The sequence below is a fragment of the Dasypus novemcinctus genome, chromosome 13 (assembly GCF_030445035.2).
Source record: "Dasypus novemcinctus isolate mDasNov1 chromosome 13, mDasNov1.1.hap2, whole genome shotgun sequence".
Lineage (NCBI taxonomy): Eukaryota > Metazoa > Chordata > Mammalia > Cingulata > Dasypodidae > Dasypus > Dasypus novemcinctus.
In genome coordinates this window covers 32,024,758-32,046,391 of record NC_080685.1, presented here as the reverse complement: position 1 = coordinate 32,046,391, position 21,634 = coordinate 32,024,758, and the positions used below count along the sequence as shown (strand labels likewise).

The 21,634-nt window shown below is 50.2% G+C and overlaps 1 protein-coding gene across 2 annotated transcripts in view; it reads left to right on the top strand.

Moving 5' to 3' along the window:
- Positions 1-530: 530 nt before the first annotated feature.
- The window catches only part of IQGAP3 (IQ motif containing GTPase activating protein 3), a 36,349-nt gene continuing 15,245 nt past the window's right edge, over positions 531-21,634 (top strand). For both annotated transcript variants that reach the window (XM_004480602.2, XM_071207484.1), the window contains exons 1-19: positions 531-609; positions 2,878-2,965; positions 4,374-4,530; positions 5,653-5,730; positions 7,043-7,119; positions 7,835-7,902; positions 7,993-8,106; positions 8,354-8,532; positions 8,999-9,077; positions 9,622-9,785; positions 10,466-10,553; positions 12,127-12,290; positions 13,816-13,973; positions 15,490-15,611; positions 15,711-15,874; positions 17,310-17,400; positions 18,228-18,395; positions 18,489-18,628; positions 18,730-18,900. In XM_004480602.2, the coding sequence (XP_004480659.2) occupies positions 573-609; positions 2,878-2,965; positions 4,374-4,530; positions 5,653-5,730; positions 7,043-7,119; positions 7,835-7,902; positions 7,993-8,106; positions 8,354-8,532; positions 8,999-9,077; positions 9,622-9,785; positions 10,466-10,553; positions 12,127-12,290; positions 13,816-13,973; positions 15,490-15,611; positions 15,711-15,874; positions 17,310-17,400; positions 18,228-18,395; positions 18,489-18,628; positions 18,730-18,900 (2,307 nt within the window). In that variant the 5' untranslated portion in view covers positions 531-572. The remainder of the gene's footprint in view (positions 610-2,877; positions 2,966-4,373; positions 4,531-5,652; positions 5,731-7,042; positions 7,120-7,834; positions 7,903-7,992; positions 8,107-8,353; positions 8,533-8,998; positions 9,078-9,621; positions 9,786-10,465; positions 10,554-12,126; positions 12,291-13,815; positions 13,974-15,489; positions 15,612-15,710; positions 15,875-17,309; positions 17,401-18,227; positions 18,396-18,488; positions 18,629-18,729; positions 18,901-21,634) is intronic.

The window sequence follows — 21,634 nt, the reverse complement described above, 5'->3', positions numbered from 1 at the left end:
TCATCCCAGATAAGCAGTCACCTTGGCTAGGAAGTTTTCACTGTCCATTGCTCTTGATTACTGCAATTACACCCTTCCTCTGTACTCCACTGACCTCTAATTTATTTGATTATATGTCTGTCATTTATTCTACAGCAGCAAGCTTCTTTGGGACATTAATTGGGCTCATTTATCTCTACACCATCCAGCTTCATGCACAGTGTCAAATAGTCCCTCAACCTCAGCAGGACCCAGGAATCCTATCGAAAGCAGCGCAGGAGTTAATGGGAACTCTAGGTGGAAATGACAGGCGGGCAGAAAAGCGGCGGGGGTAAGAGCTGCTTGAAATAGGCGGATAGGGGCGAAGGAGCCCAGAAAGCTCACGCACTAGCAACTCAAGGAAGTGCCGGCAGGGGAGCGGCGACCCCGGGTTGTCCCCTATCGTCCCCACTGGGCGGAGCGCGTCCGCTGCCTGGAACTACAAATCCCAGTGGCCCCTGCGGGGCGGACCGGAAGTGCCCTGCCCGGCTGTGGCTGCGGTGAGGGGCGGTGGCCGCAGCGGCGGGAGATTCAAACCTGGAAGAAGGAGGAACATGGAGAGGAGAGGAGCGGGCCGCGGCCCGGCGGCCTGTGAGTGTCGGCAGGGGTGCCGCTTGTCTGGGGCTCAGCCGTCCTGGGAGAGGCTGGGGCGGGGAGCTGCTGGATTCTGCTCAGGGAGACTGGAGCGCTCCCTGCGGGCGCCAGCAGACCAGGGTGGGATACGCAGCGAAACGCCCCCTGACTTCTGCGCTGCGCTTCAAAGCTTTCTAGGAGCGTTATACCTCATCCCCAAGTCCTGGGGCTCCGGGGCCGGGAGAACGTAGGTAGCTCCTTAAAATTCAGCTCTTATGATGACCACCGTACTGCATGCCAAGCGCTGAGGGAACAGAAGGTCCGAAGGACCTGGGGGGCTCCGGGGACTTTGAGATGCGGCTTTGAGACAAGGCCTTTCAAACTTTAGGGTACTGGAATCACCTGGGAAGCTTATTTAAAATGCAAATACCCGAGCCTTAAATCAGAGTTTCAGCTCCAGTAGGTCTTGGAGCCCGTGATCTTCATTTATAACAAGCAGGGTTGTGCTTCTTCCCCCGCCCCAGGTGATTCTGATGCAGGTAGTGAGCCCATGGACCATACCTTCAGAATCATTACTTTTGAAAGAGAACCTGGGGAATGGGAGACAGAAAGGTTTCCATCTGACCTTCTGAATGAGAGGCAACTCCTGCTCCTTTCTCCACCCATCCCCTTCCTTTCTGTCAGGATTCAAATAGCAAAGGTCACCGATCTGTTGAAGGAAAGCTAGTTCCAGGCCTGAGAAAAGCCGACAGACGTTTTGGGTTTTTTTGAAATGGGGTGTGTCTGTGGGGGGTGGGGCTTGTGCGCGGGCACAGTCCCTCCTGTCCATCTCAGGCTCTCAGAACTCTAAGGTGATGTCACTCACTGGTTTATTTTCCATGCCTCACAACACTTGTTCCTTACACACCGCCTTGGAGGAACTGTTGGACTTCCTGTGGTCAGCCAATGCTTTCAAATCTGAACGTAGGGCTATTTTTTATTTTTTTAAGCCTTGCTTAGTTGCCAGTTCAAATAAGCCCTGCCCCCTCTCTCAGAACAGATTGCAGGCTATAAGGAAATAGGATAAAGACTGGGAATGACATTAAGTGCTGAGTTAAAGGCAGATTAACTAAACTCCATCTCTTTCAATTCCTCTGATTTTATATTTTTGAGCATACGTGTGTAGTTTTCTCTCATTGCATCTGTTAGATTTTGTGATGTCTTCCCTAGGGAGAAGAGAGAGCTGGGGGAAAGGAGGCGGGAGAAGGATGAAGGGAGGCCATGGCTAAGGGCAGAGAGTATGAATGCTGTCTTGCTTATGGGATTCTCTATTCTTCTGCCTGGAAGGTCAGGGTAGTATTATCTGCATTTTGTTCAGCTTAGAGATTATGTTCCTCCTTGGGTGACCTATATCAAAAAGGAAAGTGACAACACCGTTATGATCTTTTGAAGTTCTCTTTGTCCTTTTACAGACTCCCAAGAGAGTGTGACCTTTTTGACTTGGTTCCCTTGTTGGACCACCTTTTCCCCTTTTCTGCCTGTTCATTCTCTAAGACCCAGCTCATAGGTAGAATCCTTTGCACCCTCTGCTGCTTCTATAGACTTTATTCATGGGTATAATCATTATATTAAATTGGAATTATTTACTGAAATTTATTCTCTTCCAATCTCTATTCCTTGAGGATAGGAATCCACTAGCCCAGTACTTGACTTTTAGGAGGTATTGAATGAATGAATGGCTGTTGAATGATGAATCCTAGTTGGTTCTGCTTACCTAGCCTCTGAGCAAGTACCCAAGGAGGGTGACATCTTGGAGAACTCAAGTCTAAGTAGGCCTAAGATAAGGAGCTAAATTCCCAGCCAAGGAGCACTCTGAGTCAAAGATAGCACCTCCTGCTGGGTGATGCTAGGGGAAGGCCTGTGAGGTAGACTTGGGAAGGAAGGGGAGGGCAGGAAGATGGCTGGAGAGAAGGGAAGGAGACAATACAGGAGGAAATGCCTGTGTAAAGGGTGGAGAGGCCAAGATGCTGACTAGGGTAGCTTTGCTGGGTGGGAGCAGAAGATCTGAGGCATGGGCAGCTTGGGAGGGGGCTGGGGGACAAATGAGCAGGGTTGACTGAGGAAGTCTGTTAAGAGGTTTCAGCAGTGTAGCTTAATGGTTGAGCATCTGTTTCGCATGTACAAGGTCCTGGGTTCAATCCCCAGTACCTCCTAAAACAGAACAAAACAAAGCGAAAGATGAAGAGGTTTCAGTGCTAAGGCCCCCTGTGTAATGTTCCCCTCATTGACCCTATCCCCCTCACTCAGATGAGCGCCTCACAGCTGAGGAGATGGACGAGCAGAGGCGGCAGAATGTTGCCTATCAGTACCTTTGTCGGCTGGAGGAAGCCAAGCGGTGAGTGGAGAGACTGCCTCTTTCTGGGACCCCTTTCCCACCCAGCCCACCCAGGCATTTGCCCCCAAAGCAAATTCAACAGGATGAAGGATTATTTTTTTTTAGCAAACCCTAAGGATCACATTGCTTTTTCCCCATGCATACCACGGCAACATATATCTTTAAACTATATGAAAGTTTGCTTACATAAACACAGTGCCGTTTGTAATACCCAACTAAATTATCTATAATTCCTTGGAAGATCAATATCCAGCTCTTTTTACTATTTCCCTGATTGTCTGAAAAATCTATTTTTGTAATTGGCTTATTCAAATAAGGGTCTAATAAAGTTCACATATTAATAGTTGGTTATTATGTCTCTTAAGTCTTTAATCTAGAGCAGCCCCACTTTGCCACTTTTCAGTTCTTTATGTCACTGACTTGTATCATATCTCATCAGGAGGAACTCAGCATCTGCTTGTCCTACGTTAGTGATGCTAAGTCTGGTCTGAGAGTTCAGGTGATAACAACCTGACCTCTACATTGTAAAATCCCCCTTAACCTTTCAACTAAAGCCTTCACCTGTTGTTGATCTTCACCAGTATATTTTATTAGAGGTTACAGAATGACTATTTTCTAATTCTGTGTTTCACATTTATTAGCTGAAATTCTTTTCTAAAAAGAACTTTCCCTTGTCCTCTTAGGACTGGTTACTCTGCAGTTCAGTTTGTTCAGGAAAGGCAGGATAAATGCTTCATTCTTGCCTTTTAATCAATAGCATATCTTTAATATTCTCAAGAAAAGTGGATAGAGGTAGACAGGAAATTGTGGCAGGGGAGGCATGAGGTTCTGTCTTTGGAAACAGATATATTCCTTTAGACCCCAGTATGGAGGGCTCTGAGAAGCCCTTATTCTCACCCTCATTCAACTGTTAATAGTAATAATACTTTACATTTTATATTCAAAGTGTTTTCCTAGATGTTAGCTCGTTTGATCCTGGTATCTGCTCACTGAAGCAAGAAGTACTTATGGTGGTATCCTCATTTTGCAGATTAGGCAGCCAAGGCTCAGAGAGGTGAAGTGGGGGAGGTGAGCAGATTCAGTTTGATTCAGTAGACAAATGTATAACCAGACTGAGTGAGAGGTTATGTTATGTGTTTAAGCCCCACTGAAGATGGACAGGGTCAGGATCTGTCTGAGAAGAGTTTTGAGGATGAGTGGGACTGAGGGTTGGCTAGTCCAGGTGTTCGGGGCAACTGGGAGAAGGTGGGAACAACAAAGCAATGCCCAGAGAGGGTAGTTGGGGATAGAGTAAGAAGAAGAGGCAGGGGAAGGTCAAGGGTGCTTAAAGGGAAAGAGAGAAGGTTCTGTGCTTAGAATGAACCTGCGTGACCTGCCAGAGTGGGTGAGAAAGTGCTCTCGTTCCCAGCTGGATGGAGGCCTGCCTGAAGGAGGAACTGCCTTCCCCGGTGGAGCTGGAGGAGAGCCTCCGCAATGGAGTGCTGCTGGCCAAGCTGGGCCATCGTTTTGCACCCTCCGTGGTTCCCTTGAAGAAGATCTATGATGTGGAGCAATTGCGATACCAGGTGGGACATAGAGGCCTCCTCCTTAGGAGGGCTCCACCTTCTCCTTTCTTCCTCCAAACTACTCTTTCTCCTCAAAACTGTGAGGCTAGAGAAACCATGTAATTTATTTTCCAAACATGGACACTCGTGAGGGTGAAAGGGGATGCTATTAATAATTGTCCTAGGGCAACAGGTGTCAATTGGTGCCCCCACCAGGTGAGTGTGCTATCCTTAGCAGCAAGGGACACTTGCTAGGTGGACTTTGAGATGCCCCTCATATGAGAGCTGCCAAGCGGACTTTTCTGCCACAGTCCACACTCAGCGGCTTGTGGGCTGTGTTTCCTTGAAGTATTTCCTGGGCAGCTCCCCCCATCTTATTCTCTAGGCAGCCCAGCCCTCCTTTCCTTCTCAACCGGCTCTGGACTCCCCTTTTCTGGGAAGCCTCACTGGATTGTTTTTTTTTGTTTCTGTTTTTTTTTTTAAAAAGGTTTACTTATTTATTCTCTCCCCTCCTCCTGCCCCAGTTGTCTACTCTTTGTGTCCACTTGCTGTGTGTTCCTCCTTGTCCGCTTCCGTTGTTGTCAGCGGCACGGGAATCTGTGTTTCTTTTTGTTGCGTCATCTTGTGTGTCAGCTCTCCGTGTGTGTGGCGCCATTCCTGGGCAGGCTGCACTTTCTTTTGCGCTGGCAGCTCTCCTTACAGGGCGCACTCCTTGCATGTGGGGCTCCCCTATGTGGGGGATACCCCTGCGTGGCAGGGCACTCCTTGCGCGCATCAGCACTGCACATGGGCCAGCTCCACATGGGTCAAGGAGGCCAGGGTTTGAACTGTGGACCTCCCATGTGGTAGACAGACGCCCTAACCACTGGGCCAAGTCCGCTTCCCCTTACTGGATTGTTGATCCCATCTCTGTGCCATCCTTCCCAAGTATCTCGCTGGGTCACCCATTCCTGATGGGTTTTGTCTATCTATGTGTCTCTGTCCTGGGAGGGTGGGGTGGAGGGGAGGAGGCGATGAGAATATACTGGGTGGGGTCTTCTGGTTTTCCCTACACCCTTGAGTCCTCAAGCTCTGGACTGGGCTCTGCCCATAGAGAGTCCTCAGAACTGTGGGAACAGTCTCTTCTCTTTGCTTTCCTTTCAGGCAACCGGCTTGCATTTCCGTCATACAGACAACATCAACTTTTGGCTTTCTGCAGTAGCCCACATCGGTCTGCCTTCGGTAACACTGAGCCCCAAGATTGGGGTTCGTCCTTACTCTTCACCAGCCCTTTCCCCTCCCCACACACATTTTATCTCCCTGGACCCTTTAGCCCCCATTTCCATGTACTAACTTAATCTAAGAGAACAGTTCAGGCTGTGTCTTTGAACCTTGTCGCTTGTCCTCTACCTCTACTTTCCTGTGGATAAAAGGAGATGAAGGGTCCCCAACCTGAGTTATAAGGAGGGCCCCCATGTAGTGCAGGAGAGAGAGCACATATCGGCCAGCCATCTTTCCACTAGAACTCCACAGCACGGAGCAAGGGTATACCACATCCTCAGGTGGTGGGCTTCAGGTTGGAAGCCTGTGCTCTGGTCCCAAATTGGACATAAGCTCTACGTCTTCTCACTCTTTGAATCTGTTTGTTTCTCATCTGTTAAATGGGGATGGTAATCCCTGCCCTGCCTACCTTGCAAGGATGGCAGAAAGATCAAATGACCTGTGTGAATTCTTTTTGTAAATTATAAAGAACTATATAAGCTATACAATGTATGGTTTCTTTCTGCTTTGCTTTTCATCGCTATAGAAAGGAACTGTAAGATGAGGAAACAGCAGTAAAGAAAGACAGTTTGGTGGGAGGCAGGATCAACAGAAGGGCCATGTGTCCTCTGTGAGGCTGGAACACTTTGAAGTTTCTAGAGTTGATCCTTTGTTATGAACTGAAATGTAACCAAGGTATATTGCGGTTAAACCTCATTACAGTTGCAAGGTGGCGTAGAAATCATGGCTGAGGTGCCTCAGTTCTTAGAGGAGTCTGCATTGATCAGAGGCCTTCTGGCGTGGAGGCAGGGATGTGATGCTGGCCCCTTTGTGGTCCTGGGTAATTTATGCCTTGTTGGACCCTCCGTGGGAACATGGCCAGCTCCCTGATATGTCCTCTTCCTGGAGAGAGTCTGAAGTGATGGGCACAGGCTCACTATGCTCATAGGGTGACTTGGGGCCTGTTTCTCCTGGAATATATGGCCTGCATCCTGTAGTCTGGATAGCCTTTGTGTTTCGTTAATCCAGGGCCCCCTGTGACCTGGGTTTGGTGAATCTAGGGCACCTTGTGACCATGTGCTTGTGGCTGGATTCTAGCTCAGTGTGTGTCCCCAGTGCCTTTCATTTACGCTGGGTTGGCTGGCAGTAGCTGGGAGACTGACCTAGATGCCCCAGGCAACAGAGAAACTCACACCTCAGACTGGAGAGGAAGACCTGTACTCAACCCCCTTTTCCCATATCTGGTGATGCTTAAAGGTCCCCAATTTCAGTAACTGGTTGGTTTCCCCTCCAGACCTTCTTTCCGGAGACCACAGACATCTATGACAAGAAGAACATGCCCCGGGTGGTCTACTGCATCCATGCTCTCAGGTGAGAGACCCTGAACTTTTGTCATCCAAGTTCCTCTAGGTGGTTTTAACCAACAATCAAGAGGAACAAGCATTGCAGCAGGAAAGAGAGAGGGTAGACCACAAGGAGCACTTTCCAGGAGAGTGGGGTTTTAGGTTTATATAGTTGTGTTTAGCTTTATATGCCTATTTGTACACATTATGTGTGAGCCATGTGGGTGGTGGGAAAGGGCAGGCAGGGTAGGAGAGGCAGGAAGGTGGCAGGGTGAAGTCTTTAATTTGTGGCTGGAGTACAAAGGAATCAGGACAAGACCCATCAGGAGTGTCACAAGTTGCATCATGTGAATGGTGAAGGCTGTGGGTCCTACTCACAGCCAGTTGGTTACACCATGGAGAGGGATTGACCAGCTCCTGTGTCCGTCGTCTCAGCTCTTCCTGACTTCATCCCCTGTGTCTTGTCATGCCTCTGTGCTTTGGCTCAGTGGGTCTATGTAACGTTTTCTGTGACGCCTTCCCCAGTCCCCCAGGCTTCCCATAGCATCTTCTGCATCTTCTGTAGCACTTGCTTCAGGCCGACTTCCAGTAACATTTCTCCCTATGGCTGGGGGTGACTCGAGGGTAGGTTCTACATGCTCTTCACCTCTGGGTTCCGATAGTAACTCCTACAAATCCACTGTGGGCAGAGTGTTGAAATGAGTAGGCCCCGGTGCTTTCCAATGCCTTCCATTCTTTCCTAGCCTCTTCCTCTTCCGGCTGGGATTGGCCCCTCAGATACATGATCTATACGGGAAAGTGAAATTCACAGGTAAGCCCAGCTCCTTCACCAGTTACCACTGCCTGGGCAGGGTCTTGGGGGTCCTGGGACTAATGAAGGGCACGTGTGGTGTCGCTGCAGCCGAGGAACTCAGCAACATGGCTTCTGAACTGGCCAAGTATGGCCTCCAGCTGCCTGCCTTCAGCAAGATCGGGGGCATCCTGGCGAACGAACTCTCAGTGGATGAGGCTACAGGTAGGGATGGGGATCTGCCCCGCCAGGGTCAGGCTCAGTGAATAAGGGAGGCCCCTGGGCCTCACAAGCCCTCAGATGGATTCTGACCACCTCTCTTCCCCTGGCAAGGCCATTAGGCTACCCAATTTAGCTGGTTGTGCCTGAGGACTGAAAAAGGGGATGATCTCAGAGAGCGGCCTGCTGCTGACTGTGCTCTGGTCCCAAGTTCATTCTGGCCTCCTGACCTTGTTTCCATGTCCCCTCCCAGTCCATGCAGCTGTTCTTGCCATCAATGAGGCCGTGGAGCGGGGGGTGGTCGAGGACACCCTGGCTGCCTTGCAGAATCCCAGTGCTCTGCTGGGGAATCTCCGAGAGCCTCTGGCTGCCATCTATCAGGAGCTGCTGGCCCAGGCCAAGATGGAGAAGGCTGCCAATGCCAGGAACCACGTAAGAAGGAGCTTTGGGGTACAGGGGCCGAAAATCTGGGTGGTCTGGAAAATCTCGAGTGAAACCATACTCCTCTTTGCCCTATTTCTAGGTTCCAAAATTGCTTCGAGAACTTGTGACTTGTCAGTTGTATTAGAGAATTGGGGGAGAAACTCAGGAGAATAATGAGAATTCAGAAGAGAAGACTAGGGAAGGGGCTCTAGGGTATGGATCCTTCAGAGAGGGCTGAGAAAATCTGGAATGTAGAACTGGGTGAGATTGGGACTGGAGAGTCCAAAGATTGGTTTGGCTAAACTGTGTCAGTGCCAGGGGATTGGACCCCTTGATTTCCCCAGATTCCTTCCTACCAGATTGACTTTGACCTTGCAAAGACCCCAGAAAAAGAAATAGGTATATATAAGGAGGGAGGAGTAGAAAAAGATTTAATTCGTTTTCCCAGATTCCCCTTTCAAAGTTGCTTTTGCAGGATGCCGGAGAAAGCCAGGACATCTATGACCGCTACCTAACTCAGGCGGAAATCCAGGGCAACATCAACCATGTCAATGGTAAGATAAACAGGCCAAAAGGGGTTTGAGGGCATGCTCTCAGGGTAATCCCTGCACTGGGAGATTTGGGGATGGCTTCTCTCAGGCCAGAAGGGCTCTGCCCTCACTCGGGCCAGTCCTTGTCTCAGGGAAAGATCAGAGTCAAGGCAGTGTATGCTCTGCTCTCTTGCTCTCAGTGACTGGAAGTGAAGTGGTTTGAACAGAGATCCCTGGGGAGGACCGGGGCAGGAGGGCAGGCCTCTCAGCTCTTGGTTCCAGGGAGGGGCAGGAGTAGATGGAGGCAGGAGGGGCAGCTTGAAGGCTCAGGGTGGGGTGAGCATTTGTCTGTTTGGGCCAGGATATCCTCAGTGCCTTGGGTAGTGAGATGGAAAGGGCTGTGAAGACCAAGCTGTAGAATTTGAAATGGACAAAATGGGCCCCAGGAACCCAGGGGGGCGGGGCTGGGGTAATTCTGGGCAGGCAGAAAGAGAGCAGATTCGTAGGGCTGGGAAAGTGAAAGGTAGCTTTCTCACACTGTCCATTATGGATTTGTGGTCTTTTTCAGTCCATGGGGCTCTAGAAGTTGTTGATGATGCCCTGGAAAGACAGAGCCCTGAGGCCTTACTCAAGGCCCTTCAAGACCCTGCCCTGGCCCTGCAGGGAGTGAGGAGAGACTTTGCTGACTGGTACCTGGAGCAGCTGAGCTCAGACAGAGAGCAGAAAGCACAGGTCAGACCTCCCCCCACCCCTATCTGACTAGGGTGGGAGAGGGCCTCTTACTTAGGCATCGCCATTGTCAGTTCTTCATATTCAGTAGGTGCATGGTAACTACATGTTTAAATGGTTAAATCATCCCCAAGCCTAATGAACTAAGGTGATTGGCTCCTGCCTTCTGAGAGTTTCTCAGATTGCCTGGGAGGAACCCAGAAGCAGTCAAGTAGGCAGTGATATACGCTCCCACGTAGCTGAATTCGGGCTTCAGTTTAGTAATCTTGTTTTCCATGCTGCTGACTCTCTCCCATATGCTTTTTTTTTTTTAATATATTTTTTTCATTAGAGAAGTTGTGAGCTTATAAAAAATCATGCATAATGTGCAGAATTCCCATATATCACACCTCCCACCCACACCTTGCATTGTTGTGGAACATTTGTTATAGATTATGAAAGAGTCCCATATACTTTTTATGTTTGTATTATCTATGTTGTTATTTCAGATGCTTGCTGGGTACTAAATAGCCAGAAGTTAGAGGTGGGTTAATAGGGATGGTTTGGCCAGTCTACTGTGTCTAAAGGAGAGAGGTGGGATTGAGGGTAGGTGGTCGCCGGGTGGATCCGGGAGCTCTTGCTGGTGGCTCCTAAAGCATGTCCCCAGGAGGACTCCCTTCTAAGGTGTCTATTCCCTCTTTCAGGAGCTGGGACTGGTAGAACTTCTAGAGAAAGAGGAGATTCAGGCTGGTGTGGCTGCAGCCAACATAAAGGGTGACCAGGAACAAGCCAGTAAGTCATCCTGAGGCCTGAGGCCTGTCTTGGATTATCATTGGCCCTTTGCTGGCTTCTATGTAGAGCAGTGCAAACTGCTACCCGATTTCCCAGGCTAGCAAGGGACTTCTCCTTTCTCATGGTCTGCCCTATTCCTGGCCGCCCGTAGGAACACTGCAGATAAATTCATTAAGGCTTTAGAGACTCCTCAGAGCAGGCAGTTTCCTTCCAGGCACTTTGGCTGTAATTTTGACACTTTCAACCTGCTTGAATTCGTTTGGCTTCTGAAATGTAGTGATTTCCCAAGTAAGAAAGAAACTCGTGATCCAACTCAGTCTCCCTTAAAAATATTAAATGCAAATATAATTCTTGCTTAAAAGAATGTGAGTTAGTAATTATCTCCTCTAAGGGGATCCACCTGTATTATTGCAGGAGTGAAGAGAAATAGAGCACCAAGGCACATGCAGTGGCCTGTGGACACTAGGCCTGTTACAATTGCTTTGCTCAGTCTTGCCCTGCTGTCAGGTCCTGAGGTAGCTCAGTAACCATTCCCCTTTGTCTCTCAGAGCTTAGACCCCCCAGTGCACACTAGCCCTCAGGCCTCTCCTGCCTAGCTGCTTACTTTTTCAGCTCAGTTCATTCCCTCTTATTGTTGCCAGAATAATCCTTAAGTCCAGAGCTGACCTGATCTCCTCTGTTGAACATCTTCAGAACTTCATGGATTCTTCTATTATTTAGTATAAATTTTAGTCTTACCTCCTGGCCTTGGCAGATCCGACCTTTCCCAGAGTTCTTCCCCACCCCTTTTACTTACATTCCACCCAGTCCTGCCAAATCTGTTCTTTGATTGTCCCCCCCCACCTTTCCTAGTTCCACACCTCTTGTCTTCTGGATTGCACTTCTCCCATATTTTCACCTGCTAAAAGCAGGAAAAAACATCCTCCAAAACCTGCCTCAAAAGCTTCCTCCTCTGTGCAGCCGCCTTGTTCTCCGTCAGCCAAAATCCCTCCTCCACTGCAGCACCACAGCACATCAAGGATACAGGAGTACCTCTAGCATAGTATTGACCATACTTTGCAGTGTATCTTCATTTCTCCCCTGTAGACCAGGTGCTCCTTGATGCCAATTCCCACATCTGTTTGGCATTTGATAGCTCCCAGGGTTTGAAAACTGAAACTACACCTATTCACCATAGCCGCTTTGTAGCTTAACTGGCTCCATTTTGGAACTGGTTCCTTATTCCTCTGTGCTATCATCAAGGTACGGTCCCTGGAGCCCCTTGAGTAACCTCGTCTTAGTTATACTCCAGGCCACCTGTCAGTCTTGTGCTCACCACCTCAGGAACTCACCTCTCCCATGACAACCACTCTGCATTACATGCTGAGCTAATCAACTTCTGGGCCTGACAAATTGCTTCTTATGTAGCCTCTACTTAAAGCGACCCAGCTTCCCTCCTAAACATTTTGAACCCAGCAGACCAGTTTTTAAGATCAGTTACAAAGCAATTTCCCTTCAGAGATTCTCTGCAGAGCCTAGCTGGCCAGGAGCGTGGATGCCCAGCTGTGCAGCCTTTCTCCCTCCTCCCCTGCAGTGCTCCAGGCTGTGCAGCGGATCAATGACGCCATCCAGAGGGGAGTGGCGGCAGACACTGTGAAGGAGCTGATTTGCCCTGAAGCCCAGCTGCCGCCAGTGTACCCCTTTGCCTCGGCTATATACCAACAAGAGCTGTCAGTACTCCAGCGGCAGCAGCAGGGGGTAAGGCCCCTAAAATGACAGGTCCAGCTCTTGGAGCTCCCACAATGCTGGAGGGATCAGGGCAGTCAGTCCAGAGCAGCCCCCGAGGGCACTCTTAGATGCTATGAAAGATTAGGGGAGAGGAAGGGCTACCGACCTTGCCCTGAGCACATTTTAATCACCAGTGCCCTTGATCAAGCACTGCTTTCCACGCTGATTTAGTCCTCAGAAGAACCCAGTAAGGTAAGTATTATTGTTTCCATTTCAGAGATGTAGAAACTGAGATTCGGAGGTTAAGTAACTTGCCTGACACTTGTGTAACTGGCAGTGCTAGCAGTAAATGTGAGTGTGAAGATCCTCAAAGCCCATGCTTTTACCGCTCTGCTGCCCCAGCCCACCCCAGCCCATACAGCCCTCTGGCAGTTGCGTGATAGGGTGCTCCCTCAAGGAGTTGCCACTCTGCTGGAAGTGTTAGAACACACCCGAGTGTCCAAACAGACTCAGGAAAGGAGAAGTAGATGATCTAGGTAGAGGATGACTTCAGGCCAGGGGAATGGAGGGAGCGGAGTCGGGGGGATGTCTGGGAAGGTGTCCTGAAAAAGAGGAGAATGGACTAGAGAGATACCCGCAGCAGGCGTTTACAGAGCATCTTTCCAGGCACAACCTGGACACAGGCGTGACCCTCAGGAAGGGCACAGTCCCCGTATGTGGATAATTATAGTCCAAGGAAGCACAAAATAAGTACTTAGAGGTAAAGCCCAGTGACTGAGGTTGTGGACTTTAGGGCCACACTGCCCAAGTTCACATCCAGCTCTGCTACATCCGAGCTCTGACCTCAAGTTATTTACCTTCTCTACCCCTCAGTTTTTTCTTGTATAAAATGGGACAATAATATGTTTACCTCATAGGATTGTCTTAAGGATTAGATGAATTAACACATGTGCTTAGAATAAAGCCTAGCACAGAGTTTTAGCTATTACTGCTTGTAGCGGGCAGGTACTCCAGACAGAGGAGACAGTGCAAGCAGATGGTTGTAAAGGAGGAGAGCTGAGCAGGGACGGGAGGCCAGGGCTCTTGGGTGTGTGGTGCAGAGCGCAGATGACCACTTTATCTTCATCCCCGTGTGCCCAGGGCCTAGTGCACTTCCTAATGTGTAGCCGGGATCAGAAGGGAGGCGGTGGAGTCCACTGGGTGAGTGTAGGCTCTGGAATAAGGCAGTAAGGTATAAATCCTGGCTACAAAACTTGCATTACTTGACTATGGGCTCTCTGAGCCTCCGTTTTCTCATCTGTGAAATGAATGGATATTAACGGTACCTCACTACCTCACTGGCTTATTGTGAAAATTAAATGATAATGTATGTGAAGTACTTATACATTGAGCACATAGAATTCTCAAGGATTGTGTGATTATTTTTTAGGAAAGGAACCAGACCATTGGGGTTTGGGGATGGAGACTCGGATATACAGTCTTGAGGGTGAGATAGAGGTTTGGATCCCAGGCCCTTCACTGGCCCACTTGGGAATTGTCTCCCCCACCATTTTAGGAGCTTGGCCAGGAGGAGCTCTTTGTGGCTGTGGAGATGCTCTCAGCCGTGGTTCTGATTAACCAGGCCCTGGAGGCCGGGGATGCCAGTGGCTTCTGGAGCAGCCTGGTGAACCCTGCCACGGGTCTGGCCGAGGTGGAAGGAGAGAATGCTCAGCGGTGAGAAGGGTTTAGCCTCATGTTGGGTGAGGCAAGGGCGGGGGAGTGGAGGGAACGTAGTCAAGACTCAGAGCTCTGCTGCTGGGAGACTAGCCCGCGGTGTGCCGCGTTCCTGGGCCCAGGCACACCCTCTGGATCTGGGTCTGCTCACATTTCCTTGGCCTGTGTTTCCTCTTGAGAGTAGGTGAGGTCACAGTCATCCCCTTTCCTCCATTCATTCATTCTTTCACAACAAATGTTTGAAAACCCATCCATGTGCCAGATACTACTCTAGGTGCTAGGAAGCAGCAGTGAAAAAAGAGAAGTGTCTTCTCTCATTGTACTTACATGCTAGCAGAGGGAGACAGACAAAAAGCAAGCATGTCAGATGATTAGAAGGATTAGAAGAGAGGAAGAGCTATGGAGAAAGTAGAGCAGGGCAAAAGGAGGGAAGGGAGGACATGGTGGGGGTGGTTTCCTATCTTAGATAGTGTGATTACAGAAGGCCTCTTTGGTAAAGGGTCATTTTGGGAGAAACCTAAAAGGTGTAGGTGATTGCCACGAGGCTCTATGGGGGCAGAGGCCTGAGAAAGATGTGTGCTTGGTTGTTCAAAGAACACCAAGGGTTTCAGCACCAAAAACAAACCAACAAACAAACAACACTAAGGGGCCAGTGTGCCAGAATGGAGTGAGGAAGGAGAAATAGTGGGAGGCAAAGACGGAGTAGCAGAGGCCAGACCGTGTGGGCCTCTGGTTTTTACTCTGAGTGAGGAAGGGAGCCACGGGAGGAGCAAGGAGGGAGATGAGCTGACCTACTTTTAACAGGATCACTCTGGCTGCTGTGCTGAGAATCGACTGTGAAGGGACTAGGGGAGAAGCAGGGAGACCTGTTAGGCAGCTATTGGAGTAAGCCAGCAAGAGATGACAGGGTCCTCATCTGGATGGTAGCAGCAGAGCTGGTGAAAACAGTGGGATTCTGAAAGGATTTTGGAAGCAGAACTGACAGGATTTGGTTATGTAGTGGATATGGGGTGTGAGAGAGAATAGAGTCAGGTATGACTCCAAGATTTCTGGCCTGGGAGGTTAGAGTTAATACTTACCAAGATGAGAAAGACTGCGGGAGATGCAGGTTGGGTAGGGGAATCAGGAGTTCAGGTGCAAGATGCTGGGTGTGAGGTGCTTATTAGACAATTATGTGGAGATACCAAGGAGGCAGCTGGGATATGTGAATGGGCTGGAGGTGTACTCTGGGGAGTCATTAGAATATGGGGACTAAAGCCATGACTTTAGGCGAGATCACCTAGGAAGTGAGTATGGAGCAAAGAGGTCTGCAGACCGAGCCTTTGGATGGTCCAATGTTTAGAGGTCAGGGAGGACCGAGCAAAGGAGGCTTAGAAAGAACAACCTGTGAGGCGAGAGGAGAAGCAAGCACGTGTGCTGTCCTGGAGGCCAAGTGAGGAAGACATCAGCTGTTCCCCTAGCCTCTGGCCCAGGACGCACATGCCGCTCCCCTTGGTCTCCCTCACCCTGCTGCTAGTTACTTTAATGCCCTGGTGAAGCTGCGACAGACACGTGGAGCGGATGGGGCCTTGCTGAGCTGGAATGAACTGCAAGCCACCGTGAGCCAGGTCAACGCCCAAGTCCAGGAAGAGGCTGATCGTGAGTTGAGTCCAGAGCGGGGGAAGACAGGCTAGAGGGGCAGCCCTCCCTTAGTCATAAGGCTGGGGGCAGCTGCCCACCTGCCTCTCTCATTCTCAGAGGTCCTCGCAGTCAGCCTCATCAATGAGGCTCTAGACCAGGGCAGCCCTGAGAAGACCCTGACTGCCCTGCTGCTTCCCGCGGCCAGCCTGGACCTTGTCAGCCTCCCTGTTGCCCCTCGCTACCATCTCCTCCTCGTGGCAGCCAAAAGGCTGAAGGCTAAGGTGAGGTTCGGGCTGGCTGGGATGGTCACCAGGCAAGCAGAACATCCCTGTGGGCTGAGCCCTGAGCCTAGTATGCACCCTGGTAGAGCCCTAGTCTGAGGACAGAGTCCCATAATGCCCTGAGTATATGGCAATATAGAGTGGTTGAGAGCTAGGATGCTAGAGCCAGGCCATTTGAGTTTGCATCCTGGCATTCTGATCCTGCACATGTTACCCAACCTTTCTGTGCCTGAATTTCATCACCTACAAACATATAATAATAATGAACTTTTCTCGTAGTTGAGATAATATGACAGTGATACTTGCTAACTTTTATTGAGTTTTCACTTTATGCATTGTTTTATATGCTTTACAAGTGTTAATACATAGGCGTGCTTTAGAACAGTTCCTGGCACATAATCAGTGTTTAATAAAATGTTAGTTTAAAAGTCTGTTAGTGGGAAGTGGATTTGGCTCAACAGATAGAGCATCCGCCTACCACAGGGCAGGTCCAGGGTTCAAACCCAGGGCCTCCTGACCCGTGTGATGAGCTGGCCCAGGCGCAGTGCTGATGCATGCAAGGAGTGCTGTGCCATGCAGGGGTGTCTCCCACGTAGGAGAACCCCATGTGCAAGGAGTGCGCCCCGTAAGGAGAGCCGCCCAGTGCAGAAAAGGTACAGCCTGCCCAGGAGTGGCGCTGCACACACACAGAGCTGAGGCAGCAAGATGACACAACAAAAAAAGAGACACAGATTCCTGGTGCTGTTGACAAGAATACAGGCGGACACAGAAGAACACACAGCAAATGGACACAGAGAGCTGACAACTGGGGGCAGGGAAGGGGAGAGAAATTAATTTTTTTAAAAAGTGTTATTAATGAGAGTTGGGAGGGGGTAGTGTCTGGGATTAGGTGAAATCAGGGAGGGAACAAGCCTTTATCAGTCTTAGAATGCAACAGGCACAGGCTTACTTGACCTGTGTTCTCATGTCATCTTCCCACTACTTTGTGTGCGAGAAGTGTGTGGAGCAGGAATGGGAAGGAGAAAATGAGGTCAGGGTCAGGATTGGCCTGAACAGGTGTGAATCGAAGCTATGGGGAATGGGGAGTGGAGCCTCCCTTGACACAGTTGAGGCACAACGGCAGTGGCTCAAGGGTAGCTGTTGAGAGGGTGATGGATAAGGGAGGCACAGAGCCCCTGGGAGTTCTAGGGGGCATTGTGGCCAAGCCGAGCTGATGCTGGGACAGCCTGAAGGCTGTGTAGGAGAAGGCAGAGCCTTTGGGCCTGGCAGCAGTCCAAGGGTGCTACAAGGCCTGCCTGCACAGGGGCCAAAGGAGGGGAGTGAGGCTCACCATCACTGCTGCCCCCAAGGTGAGCTTGTAGTTTTCCCTGGGACAGCTGGGCCTGGAAACCTGGGGAAGACCAGTTTGGGGTCTCAAACCTCTCTCAATTTCCAGGTGACAGGGGATCCTGGAGCTGTGCTGTGGCTGGAGGAGATCCGCCAGGGAGTGATCAGAGCCAACCAGGACACAAACGCAGCTCAGAGAAGTAACCGGGGCCTGGCAGGGAGGAAGGCGGGGGAGGGGAGGAGATGAGCTCAGCAGGAGCCCAGCTAATCAGGTAGCCCTCCTAGTCATCTCTCCCTCCCTTTCGAGCTCTGTGGGGAGTCAGGCTGGAATCAGAGCAGGAGGGTTGCTGCTGTAGGGTGGATTTTCCACAGCCGGCTGGGTAGGAATTGCTCCAGAGTTGAGGCCCTTAGTCCAGCGGCAGGCTCCTTCTGCAGTGTGAGGATGTAAAGTCAGGTGGTGGCCCCCAAGCCACCCATTTCTGCTGGCAGCCTGAGTTTGGGTCCTAACAGTCAACCCTGCTAGAGAAAGTTTAGTCTTGAGGGTGCAGAGGAGGGGTTGGCAGAAATTTGAGGAAAAATTGGCAGGATCAGAGCAAATAGACATGGTGTTGTGGGTGGGTATTGATGGCATTGGTTCTCCCTCTGTCCATCTGTCTGTCTTTGAGTGACTGGAAGTCAGGTGATGCGTCAACCATTCCCACTTCTTATACCCTCTTCTTCTAAGAAACATGACCTGAATTTCTCTACCCATATCCTGCTTTTTAGCTGAATTTTCCTTTCACCGAGCCCCAATGCACTTCTGGGAATCCTTTATTGGCTGCTACCTTTCCCTCTAAACACAACTGCAAGTTTTTTGGGCTTTTTTATTTGTTCGTTTTAAGTTTTTGTCAACTATGCTTGTGTCCATCCATCAGATGGGTATTTTTTGGTGTCTCCCTCCTCTGGATCCCTCCCCAGTGACTAGGATGGGGCCTGTGGGAGGTGCTTGGGGCGAGGACTAACCTCTCTCTCCTGATGTCCCTGTCAGTGGCCCTTGGTGTGGCTGCCATCAATCAGGCCATCAAGGAGGGCAAGGCAGCCCAGACAGAGCGGGTGTTGAGGAACCCCAACGTGGCCCTTCGAGGGGTGGTTCCCAACTGTGCCAGCGGCTACCAGCGAGCCCTGGAAGCGGCTGTGACAAAGAAGCGGCGCCCAGGTATCAGCTTTATCCTGCCCCTGTTCTCCACTGTCTGCCCCAGCCTCTTGAATCCTCCTTGAGCCTTCCCTGCTTACCTTGGCTTATGCTTAGGGGACACAGCTCTCTGGGTTCAGCATGACATGAAGGATGGCACCGCCTACTACTTCCATCTACAGACTTTTCAGGGGACCTGGGAGCAGCCCCCTGGCTGCCACCTCAACACCTCCCACCTGACTCGGGAGGAGATCCAGGTTGGCAGGGCCCCTGCAAGGGAGGGAATGGTGGGTGAGGGGTTCCCTGCGGGAGATGCTCCCACCCACCAGGTGACACAGACTCTCTTCTGCCTCCACAGGCAGCGGTAACCAAGGTCACTGCTGCCTATGACCGTCACCAGCTCTGGAAAGCCAACATCGGCTTTGTCATCCAGCTCCAGGCTCGTTTCCGTGGCTTCCTGGTTCGGCAAAAGTTTGCCGAGCGCTCCCACTTTCTGAGGACCTGGCTCCCAGCAATCATCAGGATCCAGGTGGCAAGCTCTGGCTTTCTTCAGCTTCAGGGCCTGGATTGATCTGAACTTATGGTTTCCACCCTACTGTCTCTTTGCTGAGTGGAGTTGGGATGACTTTTGGCCTCTCATGAGTGGTGATTAAGAGCTTGGGTTCTGGAGCTGGACTGCCCTCCTCTACTTATTAGCTGTCTAACCTTGACAAGTTACTCTTTCTCTCTTCCTCAGTTTCTCAGTACCCCTTAATTCCCTCATCTGTCCCTCGGTTTTCTCATCTGCCAAACAAGGCTAGAACCACACACACCGTATCAGGCTGTTATGAGGAATAAGTGAGGTAAGCGCTGGGAGCAGTGCCCGCAGGTAGGGAAAGACTTGCTGTGAGTGCTACTGATGTCGTCATCACTGTCCACAGACGTGGAGGGTTTGCTTCCCCAAGGGGAGAGTGAAATAAGATTTAGTAAGACAGATTACATTTAATAAACCACAGATTCCTCAACTAAAAGAGGAGTAGAAAAAAAGAAGGCGTGGTAGTGGTTAAACAGAAGGGGAGGGCAGACTATTCCTTAGGGAAAGAAAAGTCTTCTATCATTCCTCTCCAGCCAGTCCTCTCCATTTTTATTTTTCTAACCAACAGACGGCTCAGTGTGACCTCTGAGCTACCCACAAGGAACTGGGACACGAGGCCAATTGGGAAGGTAGTCAGGGCACTGTACAAGCCAGGGATGATAGGAGTTGAGCAAAAGAGACCTCCTTGGGCAGACATGATCCAGAAGGCCTCGTGGAGGTGGTGGCAGTGTAAAGATACTTTACTTGATAAACATCTTTGAATGGCCAGCATCTGCAAAGTGTATCACATGGCATAGGGCCAGGGTGGGAGAGTGACGTGAGACACACAGGAGAAATCGCCTCTCCCCCCACGCAGGAACTGGAGTATGGTTGATATTAGACACTCTGATAGTAGGAGACCAAGACAACACCAGAGGCCCCACGGGAGGCAGATAGGCAGACTGAGACAGGCAAAAGGACCCTCGGTTAGGATCTAGGGCATGTGGGTGGTACTTTGTCGTCAGAGGCTGGAGTCTGCCTCCGCGTCCCCCCACTTCTGGACCGTATGACCTTGGGCAGTGGAAGCCCTCTCCAACACTTGCTTTTCTCATTCACAACGATTGTACTCACCTCAAACAGTGATTATGAGGATTAAGTAGGAAAATTACATGTAGCACTTAGTGAGGCGAGCACTCCCTTGGTGATAGCCATTATGAGATGTTAAATTTCAGGGCATTTGTCCCAGAAATCAATATAAAAACTTAATAATCTGCATTTAATGGTCAGGATCATAGGAATTCCTCTCTCCTGATCCCAGACTGGAATTTCATAGTAAACTCTAAAGAGAAGAAAGGACAAACTAAGAGGCGATAGAGTCAGAGGGAGTATTCACCACTATTACTAGAGCTGTGTTGGCTCTGGCCTTGGTCCTGGGAGACAGAGAAAGGAAGAGGTGGCCTGGAACCTTGGGCCACTTGCCCCTCAGCTATGGAGGAAATGAAATTTAGAAATGAGGCTCCTTGAGTGTGCTGAGATTTTACTCTCTTCTGAAATCTCTGACCCTGGATGGGACTCTAATCAGGGACCCGAATTCTGACCAATTCAGATTGGGAGGCTGCCTCTTTAAGGAGGAGCCATGTGGGCTGTGTAGGGGATAGGAGCAGAGGTGAGACCCTCCACCTTTCCCTACAGTCAGCTGTCCAGAGGGTATGCCAGGAGGTCCATGGAGTAGGGGTTAGAGAGGTGCTGAGGCAGGAACATGGAAATGGGACTCCCTGGCCTCTGGGTTCCTGGATAGACAGCTAGTATCATGGTGCCAAGTTGCCTCTTTTACATCCTGTTCCAAAAGTGGTCATTATAAGCCTTAGGGGAAAGCTGGACCACTAGAACTGGCTCTAGGGAAGGACTGGAAAGATGTAGAGGATAATCTTAAATCCCACCAACCCAGGACAATGGTTGTAGATACAGTATCTCCAGGGCCTGAGTACCAGGGAGATATTTGACATGACCATAAAGGACAGGAAGGATCTCAGTTGGTAGAGATAAGACTAGGAGTTGGAGGTGGGAAAAACAGGTTCAGGGCCAGAAAAACATAAGGCATGTTTAGGAGAACGTGAAATATCTGATGTGACTGGAGAAGGCAGGAGACAACGTAAAGTCAGATGGGGGGCAGGCATATGATAGAGAACTTCTGGAAACTTTGGGGCTGGGGGAGAGACATAGTCCAAGTGATGCTTTAGGAAAATGAATCTCATACAAGCTCAGGGTGAAAGGTAACAAGCTCCTAGGAAGGAGACCAAAGTAGAAGGGAGCCAGAACTGTGTTTTAGAGGCCAAGGGGGACATGGTTTATGGAGGAAGAAGTCACTTGGACGCTTTGCAGCAGACCAGCCCAGGGAGAGGCCGCTGCTAGACTGTTCCCTAGCCACTCTGCGTGTGTGACGGCGGCGTGTGTGATAGTACGTGGGTAGCCTGTATGCAGGCGTATGCGTATATTTTGGAGTGATATGGTGTGTAAGAAATTGGTGAGTAGGTGTATGCTTTATTAATATCTTTTAAACCTATATCTTACAGTTGTGTTTCTGTGAGGAGGTGTTGGGGAGCGTGGGTGTGTATATTTGATAGTATGATGCGTGACACGTGCTGGGGGGTTATATGTCTGTGTCTGCACTCTGGGACGAGGGTGGGTAGCAGGGGCGTGGTTGGGCAGA